We start from the raw sequence: 25,660 nt of genomic DNA, 5'->3' as shown, positions 1-25,660 counted from the left end.
GCTCCACCACTGGCACTTCAGCTGTCCACAGACTCCACGTTTTGGCTGCAGCACAGCAGTGACTGTCACCTGCACACCAGCCATGCACACGGGAGCTGGGGCACCCTGGCAGGAGCAATGTGTCATTAAGGATGATGGAGTAAACAGCAATCCACCTGAAACCAGCTCAGCCAGCACATGTTCCAGAAACCAAATCTAAGAAAGAGCCACAGGTCTCTGGTGTATTTGTTTGGCCTGGTAACCAGCACTAAGCACTGTAGCAGATGCACTTATTGGAATTCCCCCATCCACTAGCATTATGGGACACTCCCACTACTGTTCTGATAATTACTGTTAATCATTACTGTTACTGAAGTGACCAAAAAAAAAAAAAAAAAAAAGGAAAAAAAAAGGCTGTGAGGATCAGGCCTTTATTGTGCTGGCTGTTGTCATGCAGAGGTGATGAGACAATCTTCCCTAGGGAGCCCATAAACACAGGTGCCCAAATCATTGCTGTAGTCATGTTTCAAACTAGGACACTGTGGCCCCCAATGAAGATCTCCTACAACTCCAGCAAAAATAATCCCTCCAGCTCACATCAGCTGGGAGCCAGGCTGGATATTATGCTCTCTGCCTGCGGGCAGATGCAGGTAGAAGGGAAAGAAGCTGATCAGGAATACCTTGATGTAGCAACACCCAACAAGACATTTCCATTCGGTGTTTTCCCTCACTGGGCTCAAACTGCTATAAAATCCATATTCTTTGATCTCCAATGAATTCAATACCACCAACTCTTGAGAGTCCATGAGTCACATGGTACGTGGAAACCTCTGGGGTTTGGTTTGGGAATGACCAAGACTACGTGAAATCATCTAGTCACCCTCTCCTCCCATCAATGGTCTGAACATCATCTCAGGTATCCAAGTCTCCCTGGACACCGTTCCTAGGTTACACACAGAAGAAATGGATTAACCAACTGGGTACTGACTGGAAGCCACAGGGAAGGACTGTAGGCCTCTGTGGGGCTGAGAAGGGCAGGGAGAGCTCCTGCACAGGTGGAAACAATCTGCCTACAGTGCTGATTTTTTCTCTCATTTATGCAGATCAGGCTGCTGTCAGCTACCAGGAAAGGAGACAGACCCCAGTTCTCTAGTCAGAGCTGGCTGTTTTCCAACCTATCTCAAGAGTGCAGCCTGGATTCCTCCCACACCAAAAAGCAAAATAAAAGGTGTTCAGTGCCTGCATGTTTCTCTGCTCTCTCAGCAAGGAGCTCTGGGTTTGCCCAAAGGCCAAGTGGAGGCAAAGGCCCCAGCCCCAGAGAACTTGTCCGTCTCTCCATCCATGTGTACAGGGGGTGCTGGTTGTTTGAGGTGCAAGTAGGAGATAGGAACAGGCAGGAATCTGCCATGGGATGTCCTGGGGGGGAGGTGGCAGTGGCTGACTGTGCCACTTCCCACATAACTCCTTGATGTGGTATCTACACATCCACCCCCTCGTCCTCGTTCCTGCAGCTTAGTGTTATTTAAGAGAGGCAGGAGATTTCCTTTATGACACCGGGAGCGCATGCGTGTAAATCAAGTGGGACAGGACAAAGGCCAGGGCTGGGCTCAATTAGATCAGTGATGCTATTAAATTAGCAACAGCACTGAGCTATGGCTGGCAGTTCTTGATTGATTCTCCTGCAGGCAGGGTCTGTGTCCTTCAGAGAGGAAATGAAGGGCTAGGGAAGAAGGATGAATTGGCCAAGGCTGCCAACCACAAATTTGGTCTCTGAACCTCATTAAACTTCTGAACAACAATAGTTCCTCTAGAGGATTTTCAATAGACATCCCTGAGAACCCCTTTTTTGTGAGGCTGCACATCAGATGCTCAGGATGAGACACTTTTGGCCTCTGAGTTGCAGCGTGCCTACAGCCGAGGTCACCCCCTCAAGCATCACACACTCCCTTTCCAGCTCCACACCCAGATTAAGCCTCCCTGTCCAAACCTCCAAATCCATCACACAAGCAGCCTGACATCAGCCAGAAGCCCATTAAGCCAGCACAGGAGAAGATCTGTCTCAGGTGAAACATGCCAGACCTGAGAGCCTGTCCAGAACACAGCTCTGCTCTTCTGTCTCCACCCTGCCTCCTCAACCCTTCCCCCTCATTTTGTTCCCGTAACAGTCCCCTTTGTGAACCAGGAGAGAGATTTCCAGGAAGAGCTACAGTACACAAAGCTCATTACCCATCTTTCCAAAGCAGCCACTTTAAAGGGCGCACAGGTTAACTAAACTAAACCAGAGGTCTCTCTGCAAGCCCTTTCCCAGCATCTCACACTGCACCTTATGCAACGTGCTGTGCATTGCTGAGCATGTTCAATTACAGCACAGCAGCTTTGATGGCCATGCCACACCATCGCAGTGCCCGCTGCGCTGCTCATGTCAGAACTGCCTTTTACGCACGTCTGAGTAACAGTGGAGCCTCTGGGCAACAGCCTTCGATTGTTTACATGGCTCCCATAAACAGGATATCACCCATTTGTAAATATCCTGTCAGAAGCCCCTCAGCTGCTGATGCATGCCTGTCTGCAGCGAGTCTGCCTCTCTCCCCTATGGCTTCACTGGTAACGTTGCACAACCCCTACTGACCACGCATTGCCTCTCGTGGTACATACCAGGACTTCTACCTCGTGGCTTCTACAAGTTGTTTGTAGAGCTGGTGCACTTGGAGAGCGCTTTCTGGGGAATTTTAAGTCAAAGGAATGATACATTACTGTTGGCATTATTTTCCACAGGCTTATGCTGTGTAGCTCTCACTCAGGTAGAGAAAGCCCGGAGTTACATTGGTGGAATGCTTGCTGCTACATTTTACCTCAAGGTAGGGGTTCTTTTTCTTTCATATAAACAATCCATTCCAGCTAAACAAAGAAAGTGACACACAGAGAAAAACCTAAATTTTCTTGTGAGTTTCTTCAGTGTTGCAAAATGGGTTTTTTTGATGGTCAATAATTAGATACCTGTCTGTAATCTGCAAATTTTCTGCAGTAAATCCAAATATAGCTTTCAAAAAGAAGTCATAACACCTAACTCTTTTGTTTTGGCAGTGCATCTCAGGACAGAACCTCCTAGCAGAGCTAGAGAGAAGCTCAAAGTTCCCTGTCAGTCAAATACTTTATTAAAAGCAAGGCACACCTCTCCTGGTTGGCTCATATTTGACAAACTGGGTAGCCAGCTCAGAGGGATGGAGGAATTGCTTTCATGCAGAGGGAAGCTCCAGCTTGGAAGAAAACAGAAGAGCAAGAACTACTTGAACTCTTGGTGTAGATGCAGAAGCACAGAGTTTAGTCACCACTCATTCGCATGTGAACAACCCACTACTGGGAGTATGCTGATGGCAAGAAATCTGACAGGACATCCCCAGCTACAAAAACAAGCACCTTGAAGAACTGTAACTCCAGGCTACAATCATGGTAGCATCAGGTCAGATGCCAGCAAAGCATTCAGCTACTTCCCCCTGACTTTGGCTAAAAGGACAAGACTTTTAATGCTATGTCACAAGCCAGAAAAAACTAGAACCAGTCTCATTTCAGTCTGATTCCCAGCATAACCTCAGTGGCGTTCCCAAAACCTTCCCAGAGGGACACAATTTTCTTCTCCTCTGCTCCTATGAGTGGCACAGACTGCTCTGGTGACATCCCTACTGTCACCTGCAAATGTCAGGCCTGTGTTACACCCCTTTAACCCATCATTAGCACCACCGGGACAGCAAAAGCCACACCTGCAAAAGACGTTCACTGGAAAGGAAATCATCAGGAACTGGTTTTATTTAAAACAAGGGGCAAAGGAAGCAATGTCAAGTCCTGACCCCACTTGTTCTAAGGTATATCACTTCGTACCGCACTATGAACTCAGCTGGGATCCAGATTGCTTTGCAGATAGAGCAGGAGGAAGCTGTAACTTACACCCACTACAAGGGTACCTACAGCCAAGGAGCCAGATAACTAAATGCCCTTGGGGAGATATGAGAGGCATTTGAAGCATAAAGATTGCTTACCTTTCCCTCACCAGGTAGGCAGATAAACACAAATGCCTCTGTTCAATAGTGCCTGACAGTCTGATGCAAGCCCTCAAAAGCAAAGAAAATTAAGGCTTAGAGTAAAACATGGTGCAAGGATGTGCATCCCCAGTGACAGAACACTCCCCATCATCTCCAAAATAAGCAGTTCCAGAGAAGTGCGCCAGTTGGCAGAGGTCGTGGGCCCAGCAAGAGTAGGAGAGCACAGGCTGGTGCTTGTGTGCAGGACAGGCAGCCTGTGTGTTCCACAAGGGCATTCCCAGTTTCCCAGGTGCTGCGCCGTGCTCCGACTTTCAGTCACGTGGCTGCCAGGACACACACAGCTTACCGCATGCTAAGGGAGGGTGGGAGCAATTGGCTTTACTGCTCCTGCCAAAAGCCTCTATTACTGTATGTTATGAAAGCTCTGGAGAGGCAAAACATTCCTAAAACCACTTTATTAAAATTAGTAACACCCGAAACTCCCCCCAGTTGTTTATGGATGGCAGGGCTGAAGGAGGCAAGGAGCAAAAGCAGAGGCAGAGAAGGCTCCGCTTTCTCTGCGGCGTGACAGGCCGAGGGAGGCTCTGGATCATTTCAGCTGGATAATTTCAGCTAGCTACTGCAACATTGTCTGCTTCCCCTAGAGGTCACACTGGGAGCAAGGCTGCATTTTCATCTACAGATGCACAATGTTAGGTATGGACTAAGTGCTGGTTTACCATGCCCCAGCATCTCTGAACTACCTCCAAAGGCTGTAACACTTTCATCCCCGTGGCATCCTTGTAGCTATCTGGATATTTGTGTGATGGCAGCAGGGAGGCAAGCACAGGGTCTGCAACTTATCTAACACGTGCAGAAGTAGGGACTCCTACCTCTGTCCCTGTGCTCCACTCCTGCCCTTCTCATGGATCACTTCTTCTGTGGATGCTGAGCCAGAGCAGCACTGCTGCCTCCCAGGCTCCTCTTGCTGATGCTGCAGTCCTGATCCATACTGCAGAAGGCAAAGTTAAATGTGACCACAGAGAGAAATTCAGGTGTGGAAAACCATCAGGTCATTATATTCCCATGCCATCACTGCTGTCCCCTGGGTCTCCTTCCTCCAGGACAGGTCAGAACCTCTGCACGGCAGGCTCAGCCCAGCAATCCATGCTATTCCCTTTGCTCACCCTTAGCACTGGCTAAATCCGTGTTTGCTCCTACCTGGTGCCCAGCTAGCTTCTTGCTTTACAAGAGATAGGAACCACATTCAGTCCAGCCTCTGAACTAACAGGCCACCTGAAGCAGATCAAGCTGCTTTTGCACCATCTCACTCTTGGTGATATGTGGAAAGCTCTGCTTGTACTTCTCTGGCAGTGGCTTGCATTAAATCACATGGAAGTGTAATTTGTCTTATTTATATTAATTGTAATTCCTATCAATTATCATTTTTGCATTCTGCACAGGACCATAGACCCTAGGGGAATTTCTGTGTGGATAGGGCTGGACAAAAGTTCTGGTGCAGAATAAGAAGATTGAGCAGGCCCTGATCTGCACCTTTTGCATACAGACCTGGCCCCTGTGCCAGGGCAGAGCCCCCCACTCCAAACCTTCCACGGGCCACAGGAAGGACAGGGCAGGGGGCACAGGGGCTCCAACTCCACCCCACAGTGGTGGGATTTGGGTTTCTCTGAGTTCTTTGAAGGATAATGGAATGCTTTCTGCAGGGCTTTCTGCATATGTACTGATCTGCATGAACCCAAGCTCTGGGTCAACAAAGATTATTTTTATGAGAAATAAAGACTAACTTGTTGTTCAACATTACAGAAGCACCTGATATCTCCTAGGGCAGAGCCTCAGCTCCTCATCAGCACAAGGTATGGTATGCACATTAAAGTCTGAGATTTTTTATCAGACACATAGAGGGCACTTCCGGTCAATATTTGACCATGCTTTTCCATGTCACCTGGACACTGATCACAGAAAATATCCTTTGGCATAATAGGAATTCAGCACACAGCTTAAGTGCTGAAGGAAGGATGTGCAAATAATGAAGCAATGCACAATCCTAAACGAATGTACTCCAATGTTTGGAAGACAAAGGGAACTAGTTTCCCATCTGTGTCATGTTTTCTTTCAATGCACATACACAGGACTACTTGTATTGACAGAAACAGTCTCACTTCAATTCACTGAAATTATGGACAATGCACAGTCCCCAGAAACCTCGTGGCAGCCCAGGACTTGAAGAGGCTTTACCCAAAATGTGCCTACGTACACACACACACACTGGGGCCAAGTGCCCCTGAGTTTCCTCCTGCACCCAGGGTTTCTAACCTTCAAGTAGCATTCAGAGTACATGCTGTTACTGTTGTCTTACTGTTGTCACCTTGGCTTGTATCTCTCACCTTGTTCTTGATTATCATGGTTCTTCTCACTCAAGAAATCACCACAAACAAATAGGAATTTTTAAGAATCACACAGCACTCAAAAGTCATAAACACCTAAATACCTGTGGACTGAAGGCAGTGCAAGTAGCCTGAGTCTGCACCCTCTGAAGGCAACAAATGCTTTATTACAGCCTGCAGCAGGGCTTGGAGTTAGGCCAGAACTGACTGGGAAAATCACAGAGCCCTACTTTATGATTGTCTTGAAAAGCCTTCAGTGGAGCCATTCCACCAGTACATTTCACAAGTGCTTCATGGTTTAAAAAGGAATCAAACCAACCCTTACTAGGAATCACCTTTACAAACCTTTTGAAGTCCTTTCAGGCTGCAGTTTGGATGTGGCACCTGAATTACACAAGGACACCTCCTCCTGCCTGGGAGGCACCTCTTTTGGGTAGACCAGGAAGGATGACCCTGAAAGGAACTCTGCTGGGCCAGAAGGAAAAGGTCAGGGAGGAATGCAAGGGGACACCCAACTGGGTCAGGGCACCCCAAATTCCTCACTGTCGTGCTGAGGTCATGGACACTTCTGTGCAGGTCTTGGAGTGTGTGTGTTGGTGTAAGGTCGTGCCCTTCCACTGCGTCACTCTCCATTCTTTCTGGGAACAATCAGGAAGAAACTCCGGGTGTTTCTTGGCTCCTGCACACACTTTTCATGCAAAGGGGAGCACCTAGCCCATAGAGAACATTTTTTTCCTGCTGTAATCTTGATGGAAAACGTTGTTAGTGATGGAGAAAGGAATTCAGGAGACGGCTGAGAAGTGCCTGAGGGAGAACTTTCATATCTATTTGCACAAGACACGTCGTGAACATGCCACCAAAGTCAAGAGAAGCATTAACAAGGCAAGGGGAAAGGGCAGGAGAATTTCCTTTCAGCTCCTTGGGAGTCCTGCCTGTGTTCCAGGGCATTGGTTTGCTTCGGCAAACCTGGACGACCTGAAAGGGCAGTGTAGCAGTCATCCATCCTGAGACACAAGGCAGATTAAGCTCCTGAACTACTGTGTCAGAACTACAAAGACTTGCACCCAAAAACTTGGTACCTGAGATGCTGAGTTTCCAAGAATCACACAGACAAGGTCACTTGGAGGCCCTCATTGAGTTTGCCTGTCGGAAGAGCATCCCTCCAAGAAACGCCCATGAACATGCAATGCCCTAGCCACTTAAAAATATGAGGAAAAGCAGAAAATTGTCAGCCCCATCTTGCATGTTCTGGCACGGCCTTTAAGCAAAGGTCCCTCTCCCAGCCCATGTTCCTGACTCATCCTGCCCAGAGGCGGCAGACCAGGGATGCACTCAGGGGAAGCGCTCGGGTCCTCCCTGTGGCGAGGCTGCCACAGCTCCCTGCAAGGCCCCGCTGTGGCTGTGTGGTCATCTTACTGCAGGGGTTCCATACTGTTGTTTCCTTATCACAAAAGTTTCAGACCTTCTTGGTGCTTTCTCATGGGCTGCTCCTCAGAGCACTGACTCTTTCTTCTTCACAAAGTGACCACCTGACTCCAATTCCCTTCTCAACCAGCCACCCCACTCTTTTATAGACTCTTCTTCTCACTGGTTACAGCTGTGGCCTGTTAAAGTCAGGCCTGCTCCTAGTCTTTGCTAATTAGCCCAGCTGCAACTCCTTAGGGGTAAAATTACTTTCTACCCTATTTTTATTTTCTTATATTCTATCCCCCTACATTGCCACACAGCCTCTGAATTCGGTGTTGGCACCTATTAAGGCAGCTCCTGGAACAGTGCTTCCGGCCAAACCCGCTGCCGGGCTCTGCCGAGCAGCCAGCACTAGTCAATAAAATTCCATCCATCGCGGGATTTGCCATAACAATGGGACACAAACAGACAGCCTTACGTACTGAAGTGATGTCAAACAAATTAGCTTTGCCCGAGTTACTCAGACATTCCTGCAAAGCTCAGCCCTGTCCTCTGGTGTCTTGAGCCTGGCTGTGCTGTTTGCCAGAGGGAGTTGTGGGGAGAGGCCTCTCTGCACAACAGCCTTGGAGAAGGAGGAAAAAGGAAGGTTCTTGCATTACCCGTGCCCCCAAAAAAAACCTGAATAACAATTATAAAAAGGGCAAAGAGCATAACAGGGGCAATGCTGCCATGCCACATTTTGCTCAGTCCTAGCCAGGAAACACAGCTGGCATTTGAATATCAGGTATTGAAAATGCAGTAAACTCTGTTTCTGCTTATTAAAGGACAAAACACCTTCATAGAAAGGCAAAGAAATGGCACTGGGAAATCTATACAAGGAAACTTCCTTGCCAATACCAACCAGATAAATTCAACACGAAGTTTTGATTAAAAATTAGCATTTAAGTGACTTGGCCTTAGACATGGAATCAAAACCTCGCCTTTGGGTACCTTGAACCTTTTTATGAACTAGAAAACTGAGCCCAGAGCTAAGGCAGGTGACCATTCACAGATGGCCCTAATTCCACAATGGGGCAAAACCCCCAAATCATCAAATGGAAAATTCCCCCAGAATGGCTATGCAAGACATACCTCAACTACCAAGTTCAGCTCATCCCAAACTGCTCCAGAGAATAAGCATTTAGAGCAGTTTTAACCCTAATTTGTCTGTTGAAACTGTGTCTCATGGGCTATTTTTATGTTTATACTTATGAAAAACAGAATTAGAATTTTAATTTGACTCAAGCAACCTCTCATTTAGAGGTTTGCTTACACACAGGCCATGGGCTTTATACCAAGTCAAACCCTGCTCTCAACCAAACCCAGCCTGTGCCCCAGCTCCCAACCCTGGCAGCCACAGAGAGGGAGGGAGCTCTTCCCTGCACAGCCAAGAGCCAAAGGGCCCGGAGCAGCAGAGCTCGCAGAGCAGCCCAGTGAACAGTCCCCTCTCATGCACACCTCCTCCAGCTCAGCCAGGTCTGCTGCTCACAGAACCTGCTCTCCCTTCCACTCAGTTCAGCGAGAGTAGGAGCAGCCCCAAGTCTAGTCACAGTACAAGATTTTATTGCTGTCATGATAATTAATGACTACTTACACTGAGATTTTAATGAGTACCTGCACTTTTTTGCCTTTGTTCCTCAACTGGGTCATAAAGGAGGAGTCCCAAGCGGTTTCCTGGATTTGCAGTACAATAGGGACCTCTACAGGCGTTTCCCTTCTCCAAGCAAGGCTCAGGATAGGTAAGAGCAGCCACACCAGAGCTCTGTGACACACAGACCAGGGAGCAGCCAGCTCTGGGTTCCATGCCAGCATTCTCTGAAATCAGCAGGGCTATGAAGACCCTGCCTCTGACAAGGCTGGAGCTGACTGAACCCAGCTCTGACTGAATCGGAATCCTTCAGATTATTTATCATGCACATTGTCTGCTCTCTAACACTTACACTTTGCCATGATACTTTTCAGATTAGCTCTAAAAGTTAAAACACAAATAGTAAATCTGCACTCATATCACACAAGAGAGAGCTGAAATGAATATTCAGAAAGAAATTCTAGCTGTTTGCCCTCAAACTTGCATGTTACCAAATCTGACCCATGTTTCCTGTCTCTTAACACTTACTGTGTTACTGATCTACCCAAGCACCATTTCTTAAAAGAACTCACAGAAGAATAATGAACATCCTTCTCAAAGCCTTGCTTCCTAGGGATGGTCTAAAGGCAATCCATTAAGAACTGCAACCTTCAGGGGCAACAGGAGTTATTCTGAACTTAATTATGAACCTTGTGGGATGCTACAGTGTATTTCATGGACCAGAAATGAAACAAAACATATAACAGGTACAAAGAATTACAAAGCTCTTCTGCCAAGAGGAATATGATTTTTTGGGTTGGTTTTGGGGTTTTGTTGGAGGCGGAGGGGAGAGTTGGAGTGGGTTCTTTGGGGGGGGGGGGGGGTTCAGTCTTGTTTTGGGTTTTTTTTTTGCATGAGGTTGAGAGTCACTTAGAAGCAATTAGTTTCACAGCTGGTTCTTAGTGCAGGATTGCACTGCTGCAGCAGCACCAATGAGATTTGTACTTTTACTGTAAGTGGGATGGAGAACAAACCCTGGTGTGTCATTTTCCAAATATACTGTGGGCTACTAAGAATAACAGAAAACCTCCAAGGAAAAACTGTCTCTTACCTGTGTGCCAGCCACCAGTGTGCCCCAGCCAGCAGGAGGGACAGGGACACTGTGCACTCAGAGCATCAATTCAATTCCTTACACTTCCCTCCAAAACCAAATCAAATGTCTTTAAAGCCATCTTGTCCCCAGGCTTACATCTCAGTGTTTGCAACAGACCTCGCTGGGATCAGGGAAACTTGTAGGCCACCCACACAGCTGAGCAGAAAATGGGAGCTGAATGCAGGGAAGATGTTCCAGTGGCAGCCCAGCACACCTGCACAGTGGCTGCAGATGCCAGTGGAGCAGGTTCAGGGCTGGGTAGCTTAAGGGCAACCCAGCGTGAGAGATGTGCTGCAGCAAAAGCCAGTGTGGTTCCACCAGCCTGGATCATTCACAGGGCAAGTGCTCTGTCCTTGAGAAAGGAATATCCTGGTCTTTGATGTCTCTGGTTTGCCGCCCCTGCTAAGCTGCTGCCTCCCACAGCTGAAGCAGCCCTACCTAAAAGTCACATAAAGCAGAAGCTCCTCTTGAAATGACAGTTTTTGGCACGTGCAGCTGGAAAGGGAAGAAGAAGCTTACGACTCTCTTAATTATGCCACTACACAAAGAGTAGTGAGCCTGATAAATGAGCTAGGAAAGATGATCCTGATCCTCTGACAGGCCAGTTCTGCAGGAAATTCAGCACCGTAAGCAGCAGCACACCATTCCAGGCTGGCAGCATCTGTCACTTATCAAGGAAGGGCTCAGCAGGGCTGACTCCCTGCAGCAATGTGAGGCCATGCAGATTCCCTCAGCCCAAGTGCACCGTGAGTCAGTCAGGCAGCCATGCCTCACACACAGCTGGGGCCTGCTCTGAGGCTGTGCTTCTGCAGGGTGGGCACACAGCACCCAGGCGGTGAGGAACACTGTGCTGGAAGCCATGACTCCACTTGGAAAAAAGAGAACTAAAATAAAGCAAGCACCTTCTTTTCCTTCCTGCCTTGCCTTCTTCCCATCATCATCTTTCTATTTTATTCTCATGCTGTCCTGACACCAAGTCTCATTTTTCATAGCACAGGCTTACCTGGTGCTTCACCTTCCACTTCCACTGGCAAAAAAATACCAGCAAACTCTCACTTCCAAAGCCTCCTTGGGCCTGAAAGACAACTAGAAAAACATTTCACTATGTATTCTCCTGCTGAATTGTGGCCCTTAAGTAGACCTTCCTTTTCACTTACGAGTAACCAAACCTGAAAAAAATCAGAGTATGTTGCTGTAGGTACAAAATGGCTCACTGCAATGAGTAAAACCAGTGAAAAGGCACTTGCACATATTGCAGGGCACCTGCATGGCCTCTGGTACACAAGGGGTGTAACAAACATCAGTAAGAGAACGTGCAATCAAAATGCATCTCTCCAACAGTACTCTTTGGGCAAGGTGAAGTCCAGATGTTCCAACTCATGCCCTTAGAACTTGTGTGCCAAGTGCACAGACCCCCTGAGGCAGCTGTGTAGGGTGCATGCCTGCTCCAAGACAGCCTCTGCAAAGGAGAGGGGTTGGTCCTTGGGAAGTGAATCCAACACCAGCAGTGTGAGCACAAGAGACAACTCACTGGGGAGAGGCAGATTCACTCATGTGACAAAAACCCTGAGGCTTTTCATCCTTTGGATATTCAGCTCCACCATTTTCTCCTGAGACCAACAAGCAGGATCTCTCACCTGTGTTTTCCTAATGGCATGCACATCTTCCATTTCCATGTGAGATGGGTGAAGGGTGTTTTGCATTTGTGAGGATGTGCAGACTAATTTATACCTAATTGTCCTCTCACCACATATGTGTGACACAAAATGACAGGGCCACTACCAAAAGCTGACTTGAAGATAGTCACGAGCACAAGTTACCCAGCAGTGGAACCTAAGAAAAGATCAGAAGAATGGAAAAAAGGAAGCAGTGCAAAGATTTGAAGATTTGACTGGAGATGAAGAAGACAAAAAGGCTGAGGGATGAATACAATGGTGTCAATGTGCAGAGGAGTGGTGTCCATCCACTTCTCACCAGCAATCCTTTTTGTGTGTGCATATGCTGCTTGCTCCCTCTGTTACACGGGATTCCAAGCAGTGTGTGATGTGCTGTTTTATTTACTGGTATCACAGAGCCAAGATGGCTCAGCTACTGATGAGGATGCCCACATGAGAAGCCCCTGAACTTCAGACCGTTGACATGCCACACACACCTTTACCCTTTCAAACCCCACCTTTCATACACATTTCAGCATTGTCACTGTAGTCTCACAAATACACGGGTTTTTTCAACCAAAAACATGCATCCCTCTTGTAAAAATTAACTCACATAACCAAAAAACTGAGCTTTCAGCAGGGCACCTGAATTTTGGAGCCAATATGACTCCACAAGACTTCAAAGTACCAATTGCCTTTCGCTGGTAGATGGCTGAGCACAGCAGATGAGTCTACAATGTGCAACAGCTGAAATGAAAATGTCTGAAAGCCATCTCTAGTCACATCAGCATGGCAAACACTCCAGCTGTCTGTGAGACATCCCAATTAGTGCCATCATCTTCAGAACCAATTTTCTTCCCTTTTCCTTGAACCAAATCTTTGTACCTTACCAACTCTTTGTAGATAAGATGAATGGAACCAAGCATCCGATATGCAATCTGTTAGTCCAGGGTGGAACTGAATCCCTAAAATAATTTCTTATTTGAGTGGTTACAATGTCCCCATAATGTGCAAATGGAATGGAGAAAGTCTGTTTCCTGGGAAAAACTGTAGTGAAGTTTCATATCAAAATTCCAGCTTCTCTAGGAATTCAAGTCTTGTGCAGGAATTAGGGTGCAGCAAGGCAATGTTCTGCCTGAAATTCCATGGAACTGAGGACCTGCTGTAGGATGTTTGGGAAGCAGACAGTTCTTTGTCACAATCACACTCCACAATCCATTTTGAGAAAGGCATCCTGTTGCTTTGCTTATGAAAACAATAAGAACATGCCATGCCCAGAGGTGTCATGGTCTGATTTTCCAGAAGAATTGCCTAGTCTCTATATTTTAATTTAAGTATGGTTTTGAGAACCAGACACTTTCCTCAGTCCAAAACATTTGTTGTCCTTTATGGCACCAGAAGCCCATACGTGGCCCAGCCCACCAAGGGTAACCACTGGGTTGGGAGAGGACTGTTTATCCACACACAGCCAGCAGACAACAAAATCAGAACCCAAATGGTTAGTGGTCAGCACATGATGTCCAGAATACAGCTCCACTATGAGGGAGGTGGTGCTTATCCTCCAGAGGAGAAAAAAAAAGAAAACAAAACCAAACAGAACACAAAAAAGACCAAAGCAGAACACTGTACAAGTGCTTGAAATGACTGAAAACAGCTAAAACCAACCAGTCCTTCCCCCAGAGCAAACACTAGGCACAGGACAGTGCTGAGATGCCTGCAGTGTCCTCAGCTGCTTGGGCCTGGGGACCATCCACCCTCACCCAAGAGAGGAAGTCTTTCTTCAACCACACCCAGAGCCTGTCAGTGCTGCAGGAGTTCCCTTGGCACGCTCCTCCGCCGTTTCCTCGGGCTCATCTCCTCAACAAGGCCGGGGCACCTGTCCCATGGCGCGGGGGCCTTCCTCCTCAGCAGGCAAACCGGTGAGAGTTCCAGCACAGGGCTTCACAGCGCCGTCTCACCCACACACACCTTGTAGGGGGATTGCAGTTTCCTGCATCTGAAGCAGATACCAGCATGTGATTTGCATCAGCCAAACCTGAAACTGCAGCAGCCTGCACAGAACCAAAATCTAATCCCCTAACTCACTTGGGTAGCCCAGAGGAGCCCCACAGTTAAGACAACTGCACCACTGGTAGATCAGAAATCAGAAGTATAGAGAGTTAGTTCCTTGAAAATCACACCACAGATTAGTAGCAGGTGAAGACACAATCCCAGTGCCCCTAAAACTCTGCCCACTGAAATTCAGATCAATGTAATCAGAAGACTCCAGATTTCCCATACCTCTTTCTTACATAGCAGTAGATGATGGCGAGTATTCCACTGGTCAGTATTCCAATCCCAATCCCCACAGCAATGTAGCGCTCATAAGAATTATGTGCATATGAATTTAGTGTTAAATGTTCACACCTCTCTCCATTATAACCTGCAAGGCACCTACAAAATAAATACACATCACGCAAAAATCATTCAGAGCTTGTGTATTTGAAATAGAAAATGAAACATTAGTTTCCATCAGTTTCAAACAGATCACAAGAAGTCTAAACAAGGAGGGGCTGAACCTGCTGCTCACTCAGAACCTCTTGCCTCTACCAAGACTACCAGTTGTCCCAGTTTATCTAGGTTAAAGCTCACTTGAGTACCGCAGTCACAGCAGCAACACAGTCTAAACATCCCCTGGTTGTGCAGGGTGTGGACCAAGAGCACTGTGCTCTGCAGATCCTCAGCTGCTGTTACGTCTCCAGAGGCCAAGGCTGTGCACTAAGCATCCTAGAGAACTATAAGGACACCATGGTTCTGGTTGGTACAGAGTTGTGGAATAAGGCAGTTAGAGCTGATATGTTGGAAGGTGCTGTTCCCTTCTTAATACTCACTGTGAACATCTATTGATTCCTCTACTACTAATTCCAGTACCAGCTGTGATTTGAGATGCCACCATTGCAGTGACCTACAAAGCTGTGAATTCCTCCTCTCCCTTCCTCAGTTTTCCACTAGCACAGTACTGCAGCCTTGTTTGCAGTCCTGAAACACCACAGCACTCAGGTCTGTGACAAAGTTTAATCCTGCAAATATCTGACTGACACTGTGAAGCTGCACATGCAGCACATGAATAATCAATGCCAGTGCAATTTTTGAAGAAGGGTATAACAGGCAGCATTCCTTACTTGCATATGGGCTTCCTCAGTTCACTGTGGAAGGCGCAGAGCCCATTGATACAATAGCTGTGATGCTCCTCAAGGCAGGTCTGCATCAGCTTCAAGAGCTTTGGCTGCTCTGAATAATCTACTGTGAAACAGAACAAAGTCATGTTACTTTTAGGACAGAATATTGTTTGAACATATTTTCACACCCCGAGCAGAACAGACAATGTGCAGCAAACACTCCGTATGTCAATTTACTGTGTGGTGTCCCGTGAGCTGGTTCAGTCAAGCACTGAACAGAACAAGCTTCCCAGACAGTCCAGCACAGCTTTGAGAAAGCACTAACTGCAAATAAATCATCTGCTCTTGAGCAACATGTACAGAAATTACTATGGGAGATTCACACAGGGTAACATCAGCACTATCCAATCTGCAATGCAATCAGAAAAACTTCCCCAGTAATAGCAGGGGTTTAGGACACAAGGAGAGCACTGAATTACTCTCAGTATCCTTCCCAGGCTGGATTCAATTAATAGCTAATTTTTCCTTGTCCCAAGACAAACTATTGCACTTCTGGTGCTCCTGCCTATCAGCTCTGGGTGAAGATGAATGGTGGGACTCCTCCCTCCCCTCCCTTCTCCATGGTTCAATGTTAGCTGAGTGTCCCAGGATAGTTTTAAGCTGCCAAGACTGCCTGGTTGGTTTAGCTGTGCAAAAGCACAGTCCATGGCCAGCAAGGTTGTGAACTTGTGCTGAATTCTACACAACTGGGTCAGCAAGCACACTTCTCACACAGAAAACACTATCTTATTTCCTTATTCACAGTGGTTCAAATGGGAATAAAGAAGTCACAGGAACAGGGGTGCAGCAGGTGAGGAGAAAGCTCCAAAGCTTTGCCATCACTGCAGGCATCTGTTCCAACTGGTCTCTCTACCCAGTTCCAGGAATCACTGGTGGGGTGGGGTGTCCAAGCAATGACTTGCTATTTCAGGGGACTGCATCAGGGACAGCTGAAGGTGATTTCCTAACAGAGGGCATGTCAACAGCAGCTTTCAGTTACGACCACAACAAAAATAACATCTTGCAGCAAGGTGACAAGGTCTACCCAACAAAGGTGACTCAAAGGTACAGCAAGCAGAACCCTTCCTTTCTGACTAAGTGCGGAATCAAGGTCTGGAGATGGTACAATCATGGAATCATTGCCACACACACAAGCCTCAAGCCTCCTTGAGGGCAACTTGTGAGCCCACCACACACTTTTCAGGATTAACAGCACCAATCCCCTATACTCCCAATCAAATTCCAGTCTGAACCATCTAACTGCAGGAACCTCCTTTGTGTGCTCCTCTAAGTAGTTTTTGAGGTTTTTCTTCTTCCTCCTCTCTGCAGCTTTATCCGAGGCGACAAGCAATGGCAAACAGCTGTTCTCACTAGAGCAGCTCAGCTTGAGCTGTGAATGATGTGGTTTGGACACCCAAAAGGCATGATGCTATCACTGACACTCAGATCTAACAATTCCTTTGAGAACAGTGTCTCTCAAACCTGACAGAATAACTAGACTCCCAGCTTAGCATGAGACCTAGAGAGAACAAGTGACAATTCAGGTCTGCTTGAAAAAATGACACCTTGGCTTACTGCACTTCCTCAGAAAAGCTACAGAGGTGGGAGAAGCATCCCTTGTTTCAGAATGAACTTCTAATGGCTGAGAAAAGGGCATCTTAGCCATCCTTCCACAGAGAAAACGTTACCCCCAAGTTTCTCTTCACACTATGGGACCTAGAAACACAATGCAAGTGAGGAAGTTGGTGCTGGCTAAACGGAGTTTAGTGTCCAGCTCTGGCTCTTTTTGGGCTGCTGACAATCTCTGGAGACAGGCTTGTTGGCTAAGAGCAGAGTCAGCCAAGGACCAGGCCTTAGTGGGACAGACTTCAGGAAGGAGTTAAGAAAGGGCAGTTTTCAGGATGAAAAGACAGATTTTGGGGCAAGAGATGGATGACCCTACTGGCTGCACAGGAGAACTGTACACTGCTCTCTGATGAGGAAAGCACAAAGGAAAGCATGTGGGCAGCAGAGCTGCAGGGCTCAGCATGCTAAGGAGATCCAGGGTGCCAGAGACTCTCAACAGCCCACTCTGGTTAGGTCTAAAGTACCTGCAGAACAGCTACCTAAGCTCCACAGGGAAGAGTTTCAGAAAACAGACAATGGCGCATGCACACTTTTCCCAGGAGCCTCTTCAAACACTCAGGCACCAACTGTTTTGAATCACCATTTCAGCACAAAGTGCACTGGAAAACCACTAAAAATATCCTTCAATGGGAGACTTCAGCCAGCATTTCCCACTGCCCAAAGTACTGCTCTTCGCCTAGGCCCTGAGAAGGTGTCTATTGCACAGGTTTAGCCTTTCATTTCCATTTCTTCCACGAGGGGAAGAAAGAAAATAAACATGAGGAAGGTACAAATTCACACCCCAGAGGCACAAAATCCCAAGCCACCTCTACCCCAACTTTGACCAGATGGATTGCCACATCCCAAAATCTCTCCTTGCTCATGCTAGCTCTGCCGAGAGGTGGCAGACTTCCCCCTACCCACACCTGCAGGAAACCCGGCTTTGCGCAGGCACAGGAACCCCTTTCCCTGAGCGCCGGTGTCATTAGAAAGCCAGGTCAGCCCGGAGCAGCAGCCTGCCTAGAAAGCACTTGAGACAGACCAGCACATTCCTTCTTCGCTGTCAGGAGGAACAGCTTGGTCCATTGTGGGTAACATCACCTATTAAGTCCACACACAAAAATTCCGTGAGCTAATTATTTTGACATTGCAAAAGCACAAATTACCTCTGAAAGAATGAGTCTCAAAAACAAAAAGGATGATTTCCTAGCCTGCCCCAGAGCATTATGTTAATTCCTATCATACTGCCCGCCTAGATCCTAAACAAGCTGTTGAATAAACAGGTCCATGTGCCCTTTCATGTCACATGAGGAGAGAGAAACATGCCATCTAAGCACTTGACAGCTGCCTGCAACTGAGTCATTCAAAGAGATGCACCTGGCAAGACCTGACATGAAATCAGGGTTACAGGTACTTGGAAGCCTGGGCTTGCCAAAACTAACAGACTGGCAACAAAAGGAGTCAGCCAGTAAGACCATGACAGCTCAGTCCACAAGTATGGTGCATCAGGGAGGAAAGGCAGTGGGAAGGAGGAGGCAGGGAAGGGCTCAGTCCCAGCTCCAGAGCCTCCCTTACTACCTTTGAGTGGAATTCTCTTAAAGGAAAATGCTGGTGTCCAGTTGACTACCACAGCTCCAGCTGCAACAAAGGTTCACAGACTACTGCAGACATGGCTGTGACCCTGTAAATAAGCCTCCTCTTTGTTGAAACATGACCCATTGCTCCTGCTTTCTAGAAACAACACTAACAGGGCACTTAACAAGCCACAGGGTATTTCCACTTCATTATCCTCCTGTTTGCTGTATGCAGCTCAGCAAGAATCATGTCACAGACTAAACCAGACCACAGTGCTGCACTGATAAATCAAAGTACTGTGGTCAAAAACCAACACCTTACCGATTTCACATGCATACAAGTGTGTGTATCCATATTTTATGTGTATATGTATAAGGAACCCACACATACAGTATGTGTGTGGATGAATGCATATGTAACACTCTGCCACTACAAGAGACAGCTGGACTTGTTATGAGAAAATAATAAAAAGCTTATGGATCTACTAAAAAAGGCTTGGAAGACATCCTGTGATGACTTAGAATTGACAGATTATTTGTATGCAGGTTTATATGCCTTTCAAAGTACAGAGACACTAAAAAGTATTGCAGTTAGATTCCTCTCCTCCTTTACTGACCTGCCAAAACCTCATTCCCAGGTGGCACAGCTCCCCAAAAGCAATGACATCACCAGCATCTCAGGTAACATCAATGCAGCTGGCAGGATAAACACTGCTCTGCTCTCAGAGGTTGGCAGGTAAAAGAGCCTGAGTTCACATTTCAGTCAGGAAAGAGAAAGGAAGAAGAGAGAGCCAGCACTCAGATGAGAGCTGTGAAAGCCCAGACAGCCAAAAGCAAAACTGCAACAAAGACAGAAACTGCTGAGTAACAACTCATGACAGGCATTGCTTGACGTTGTGCCTGTTCCTTCTCACTTCCGTGCATTCAGGTGCGTGCTGAGGACAGACAGAAACCAAGCACCAGGTGAAAGTAACAGAAATTGGACATCAGCCTTAAAATGTATCCTTCAAATCATGACTAAACTTGAGTTCAATGATCCTTCAGCTGCTCATTGCTGAGCCTATCCCAGCTGGGTGGCAGCCCTTACTCCAGAGAGGCTTCAAAGGCTCCATGAAGAAATCAGCTTGTCTCACAAATCCCACAGTGTCCAAGGGATGGAGCATCACAGATTTTGGTGGAAGTTTTATTTTGTTGGTTGGGTTTTTCCCCCAGTTGACAGATTAACAGAGACAAACAGAACAAAAACCGAATACCTCCAGCATTGTTTTTTGTCCAATTAATCCGTAAGTCCGTGCTGAGGGATGAAGCGGTAATAGCGGACTCTTCACTCAGTGCCCCCATTGCTGTGTAATGCAAATAGATGCTTACTGGAACAGAAAACTCAGTGTATCTATTCAAGGTTCATTTCACCCAGAAAGCACTTCATACAAACCCCAGAGAAGGCAGCAATATAATAACAATTCCTTTAAAACACTCTTGCCTCAAACTTCCTTTTAACACAGCGTAATTATGATTGTGGGACAACAAATGATGGCTTGCAAATGTCCCAAAACACAAATCCATCCTATTTTCCATTCTATTATCCTGCACAATTTACAGCATAGATACATGTAACATAGTACAACCTTACACCTATTTACCAGTTCAAGTAGCTTATTTTCAGAGTCTAAATTACACCCCATCAGTTAAAATTTCATCCAGGTTTTAAATGGCTGAAGTAGCTCTGCTTCCTACATCTCTGCACACCTCCCACCCCACCACCTATCTCAGAAGGAGAAAGGCTTTGTTTCTGTTTAACAAAGCCTGGCACCTCACAACACAGAAAAGCCTCTTCCAAACCTACCTTTCAGCAAAATATAGATTAGCATTCCAAACGCCATGGCAGCTGCTTTAACACCTTCTCAGGTCTTCTTTCCAGGTGGCTTGCTTGCTGTGCTTATCTGTGCTCCCGTGTTTTCTCTTGCACTTATACTCCAGGAAGCGTCATCTCCTGTTCTCACCAATCAAGAAAAGGTGCATCTGGTAACAACCTAACCCCCAGGGCAACCACACATTTATTTAGGAAACTGCTATTATCTTGCAATGGCATCAGATTTTCTTTTGAAACCCTGGTTTCCTATTACCTGTGGGCATAAAGGTGCAGTTTTAGAGCGAGACCCAGAATCTGACAGTGCAGAAGAACGCCAAACAAAGGTGAGCCAAACAAAACACAACTGCAAGTGTGGTGGTTTTTTCTCCTCATAATACAGGTCTTGTATTACTTCCAGAAGGATATTCACCCTCAGGATGCTACACTGGAATTCAAGTGCACCCTCAGGATGCTACACTGGAATTCAAGTGCAGACACCAGTCCCTGCTCTGCTCCCCTGTTTTCCCATCTCTCAGTCCCTGCCATCCAGAAGAGGAACTGCAGGAATAGAGGAACTGCCGAGATTAGGAAGCGATCAGGCACAAAGATAATGGATGGTGTTCTTCATCACTGGCTGCCAGCAGGAGGCCTTTGATCCCAGGCCCTGCAAGCCCGAGGGCTGTGCTAATCACTTTCCACTCAGCCTGGCTGTGCACAGCCCGGGAAGCCAGGCAGCCCAATGGCCGGTGCCAGGCCTGGGATTGCTGGCTAGAGCTGCAGGGCACAAGTCCAGACCTGGCCAGGCACAAGCAGTGACACAGGCTGAAAAAGCAGGTAAACTGCTGCCTCCCATAGCAGCAGAGCCCTTCATTTCTGCCACAAAAGCCCATCTCCGCCTCTCCAAGAAGTGACTGTGCTTAATGCAAACACTCATACTTGTTACATAGTGTTTGCAGGGTCTCTAGAACAGACCTCTCAAACATGCTTCTTATACTAAACCACTCTCCACAACTCCAAACACTGTACAGCTTCCTTGGTCAGAGGCAGATTGGGACAAGCAGGACTGGTCTCTGTGAAGGGTACTGATGTGCCCAGACTAGAGCAGTTAATTGGAAAATCCCAGTTCAGTAACACACTGAGACATCCATAACCTGACTGACCAAAGGAGCGGTACATGGCTCACCTCAGCAACAACTCTCACTTCCTCAACTGTGAGCTCCAAGCAGCAAAGACATTTCACAATTTTTAGATTTTAAAACCCAAAGCCTTTTAATAAGTGCCTTGGTAACTCCAATCAGCTCACATCCTCCCTCTCCATGGCATTCTCCTCAGTGATCTGTAGGACTACATCCAACCACTTCACGTGTTCAGGGAAAAACACAAGCTAGTTATGCATATTTTAATTATGCCCTTTCCTGCTCATGGACTGCATTCCAGGAGGTTTTTCCCTTCCTTTGCTATCCTGAATTACTGCATGCCTGCACACTGATTGAGTGCGACTTGCACACTCCCTGGACGGACAGGAGTGTTTATGCCTACCTGGATAACCTCTACTATCAGTCCCAAGCAGGGATGAGGTTGGTGAGCCTTGCTTTCAACATTCAGCTGCACAATGGCAGCTTAATCTGGCCTGAATCCGAGGGCAGGCTTTGTCATGAAGCAGCACAGCGGGTGCGGTAGGCCTGGGACAAGGCTGCAATGGGCAAGGCTGTGCTCTGTCTGCCGCAGGGTGTTTGTTCTTGGACAAACCTTGACCAGGTCAGGCACACCAGCCTGCTTTCTGGGTTGTCTAATGGGCCCTTCCCTCTGATGTTCTCCCCAGCAGAGAGCACTCTCATGGAAGCCTCCAGCAGCTCTGCAGACAGCATGTAGTGGAGCCAAGCCCAGGCCCCACAGGCTGTGCTGTAATGCTAACGCAGCTCCCATGGGATCAAGAGAAAGGCTTACCATGCACAGTGACCTGCTTGGAGGGCATGACACAGGCAGGCTCACTCAAGGAATACAAGTACCGTGCCTTAAATGGCTACTCTGACAAAAATCACGGAGATGATCACAGTTAAACCGAAGAAAACAAAAGCAGTGCAAACAGATGGACACAGCAATGATTGAACACAATAAACAAAGGAAGAACACAACCATGCCCCAAACCACATCAACAGCCTCCAGCAAGACCAAGGTAACAGCAAACAAGTTTTATTCCATCTTTCAGACATGGGTTGATGAGTCCAAGTACAGTCTCCATAGGTGCCTTCATCCTCCTACCACTTACATTACCACATAAATTTATATTACCACCTACATTTAAAAAGACAAGCATCTGCACCATTAGCATTGTATGTTTAGCAATAATCCTGTCAAACTTGTGCAAAGACTGTGCTAGAGCAAACCCAAAATCCATCACAAGAACAGTGAGCATGGAAAGGATGCTCCACCTTGACTTATCACAGTAAAGACATTTTCCCCTTTAACAGCAAGGGAACTTAACCACAGTCTTTTTCCTTCCCCTTCCAAGTTAACTATAGCCCAATAGCAAACACCTATGGCTCCTGATGAAAATAAATCAGTAATCCTGGTGCAGATGTAGACATCCTAACTGTCTACCAGTGCCTTCAGTGGGAATGTCACCATGCACACATTCAGCTGAACTGGCATCTCAGCAGTAACTGTTCTAGATCCATCCAAGAAACAGCTTTGGGAATAGAGGCACACTGATCTCATCCCATGTGCTCTTCTCTAACCAGCAAAATACTGTGGCCATTGAAGGCAAGGCTTACAACATGGATTAAAAAAAGCCCTCTTTATGCAGTTTTGAAAAATAAGAGAATAATTAAATGGCTTAAATATTTCATGAGGGATAAAGCTTTGGTTTTCTCCTCCTCTTGATCTCCTGCCACACATACATGTTGTACATGTAGAGAAGTTTTAACTACATTCTATTCAATTCCAATCAATTTCATTCCATTCCGTTCAATTTCAATCAAATTCAGCCCAATCAACTGGCCAGGTTTGAGGGGTTTTTATGAGATGGCAGTATTAGGCACCAAAGCAATTTGCCCAGACATGGAAAAAAATTAACTCCAGTCTCAATTCTAGCTACTTATTCATGCTTATCTATTGCAGATGTTTCAAGTCAGAATTTCACCAGCATTCAAGCTTGACTCTTTTAAAACATTTACTGAACATTCGCATTCATGTCAACATTACTGCTGGGCCACTGCTGGCTCTACTCGTTCAAAAAAAGTATTTAAAGATCCTGAACTACATCCAGAGTGCTTAGTGACCTCAGAACCCAAACCATGTATTTGAAAGATATTCAGCATGTCTTAGTTTTTATATTGTTCGAATAGGTCCCAAGTGTTTACAGGACCTTGCCCCAATACATAGGTGAAGTTGTAATTTATGCTTCATTCTTCATTCTCCAACACATAATTGGCCACCACCACCAACATATCCGTATAGGCTGCATTCTCCAAGTCGATTTTGCTCACAATAAGTCAGTAGGAGGAAAGACAAAGTATCTGAACATTTTATAAACCATCAGATTTAACATACCTGACATGTAAAAATAAATACAAGGTAGAAATAAATATATTTATAGTAAAAAATAAGTGTTTTGTGTATCAATAAATAGAATAACCCAGATTCTTCTTCCAAGGTAACCCATTTGCTCTAGTAAATGAGCTTTTTAGCGACCAGGAGTGTGTTCTTCAGAAGCATTGCAACAGTCATAGGTCCTACCCCTCCCGGCACCGGAGTGATAAAGGCAGCCTTCTTCTTCACTTCTAAGAGAAAAGAGAAAAAGGCATTGACTAAGAACACTTCCAAACCTTTTTTCCCACATATGCAGGAAGGGCTGTGACTGGCAGGTACTGAAGGGAAGGGACCAGCCACGGCAGAAGCTTGACTGCAGCCAGGGCAGGGATGGAACAGGGCCAGCATCGGGGCTGCAAGGTTCTTCTCCTAATGCGAATGTATCACCCAGGGCTAGTTCTGGGCCAGGGCTGCACAACCTGTTCCAGCTGATCTACCTGCAGCACCTTGCCCTCTCCCCATGGCAGCACAGGCACTCACACAGCCTGTGCTCAGACAGACGGAACGTTAATCCCAAGGAATTCTTTTGGTAAGGGGCAATTTCTGCCCATGGGACACAGCTGACCAGCTGTCCCAGGAACATCTGTGTGACAGGTGGTCAGGATGAGCCCAGGAGATTAGCATGGATGTGCATCACCCCCATCTGTCAGCTGGGACACCACACCTCCAATATCCAGGAGGGCTATGGAAGCTGGGGATGCCATTCTGTAGGTACGGAGGTGACCCCCCCCCAACTCTGTGTTCCTGAGGAGCAGCACGCAAAGCAGGAGATTGCTGGAACTATTGCCATCCACAGCAGAGCAGCAGCCAAGTCACCTAGTCAGCCTCTGTGCCCCACGTGACAGAGGGCACACAACCAACACCACAAATGGTTTCAAGCATCTGCATTTTTAAACTCCCCAGTACAACCTTTTCTACCCTGCTTCTCACATGTACAACACCTGTGTGGCCTTTTACTCCTTTTTCATTGGTCAATGCACCTCAGCATTCCCTGCTCATTTTCCTTTAATGATGTTCACCTGTTTTACACAGCTGCACCCCATTAGGGATGAGGCTCCAGCCCCACAATCTGTTCTCCTACACCACAAGCTATAAAGACACCCTGAGATCATGGAAAGAAACTTAAAACTGGAGAGAGAGAGAGTAAATTTTCTGTTTGATTTGTTTTTCTGATTCACACTATAGACAACGACAAGAGTTTACTTCAAGAAAAAAAAAAAAAAACAATTCTAGTGGCAGAATTCCCATTGCAATTTCAGCCATAAACACTCCGTTCCTCCAGAAAAGACATTTTTAAAGATCAGTTTTACTAGGGTGCCTAGGTTAAACCAGGATGCAAAGGGGCAGGTTCTTTGTGAAGTACCACAAAGGAAAATCCTACCAAAGTAGCTCCAACCATTAGTCATGTTAGACTATTGAAATTCAGTGTACATTTGAGTGCATTTAAGTTAACCTGTTTGTATGAGGAATTCATACAACACAGCAATAAATCCTGGCTTGATCTTCTTATCTACTGTGCAAAATGCCATTGATCAGAATTACAGGCTGTTGGCAATGGAATTCTGCTCAACTTTGTAGGAACTCACCTTGTTAATACTGAAGAGTCAGGGTTTTTTAGGGCAC

The 25,660-nt window shown here is 46.6% G+C and overlaps 1 protein-coding gene across 4 annotated transcripts in view; it reads right to left on the bottom strand.

The window, feature by feature from the left end:
- Nucleotides 1–8,513: 8,513 nt before the first annotated feature.
- Nucleotides 8,514–25,660, bottom strand: part of LOC131083833 (bifunctional methylenetetrahydrofolate dehydrogenase/cyclohydrolase 2, mitochondrial-like) — a 39,494-nt gene continuing 22,347 nt past the window's right edge. Inside the window, exons 8-11 of one of the 4 annotated variants that reach the window (XM_058024804.1) lie at nt 19,851–19,940; nt 15,383–15,503; nt 14,502–14,654; nt 8,514–14,217 (exon numbers count right to left, since the gene is read on the bottom strand). In XM_058024804.1, coding sequence (XP_057880787.1) covers nt 14,163–14,217; nt 14,502–14,654; nt 15,383–15,503; nt 19,851–19,940 — 419 coding nt within the window. In that variant the 3' untranslated portion in view covers nt 8,514–14,162. Of the gene's footprint in view, nt 14,218–14,501; nt 14,655–15,382; nt 15,504–19,850; nt 19,941–20,440; nt 20,721–23,652; nt 24,229–25,660 lie in introns of those variants that run through there. The other 3 variants (XR_009114485.1, XM_058024803.1, XM_058024802.1) reach the window with 3 other exon arrangements.

This window comes from Melospiza georgiana, chromosome 5 (assembly GCF_028018845.1).
Source record: "Melospiza georgiana isolate bMelGeo1 chromosome 5, bMelGeo1.pri, whole genome shotgun sequence".
Lineage (NCBI taxonomy): Eukaryota > Metazoa > Chordata > Aves > Passeriformes > Passerellidae > Melospiza > Melospiza georgiana.
Note: the sequence above shows the minus strand (reverse complement) of the source record. Positions and strands in the feature narration are given on the sequence as shown.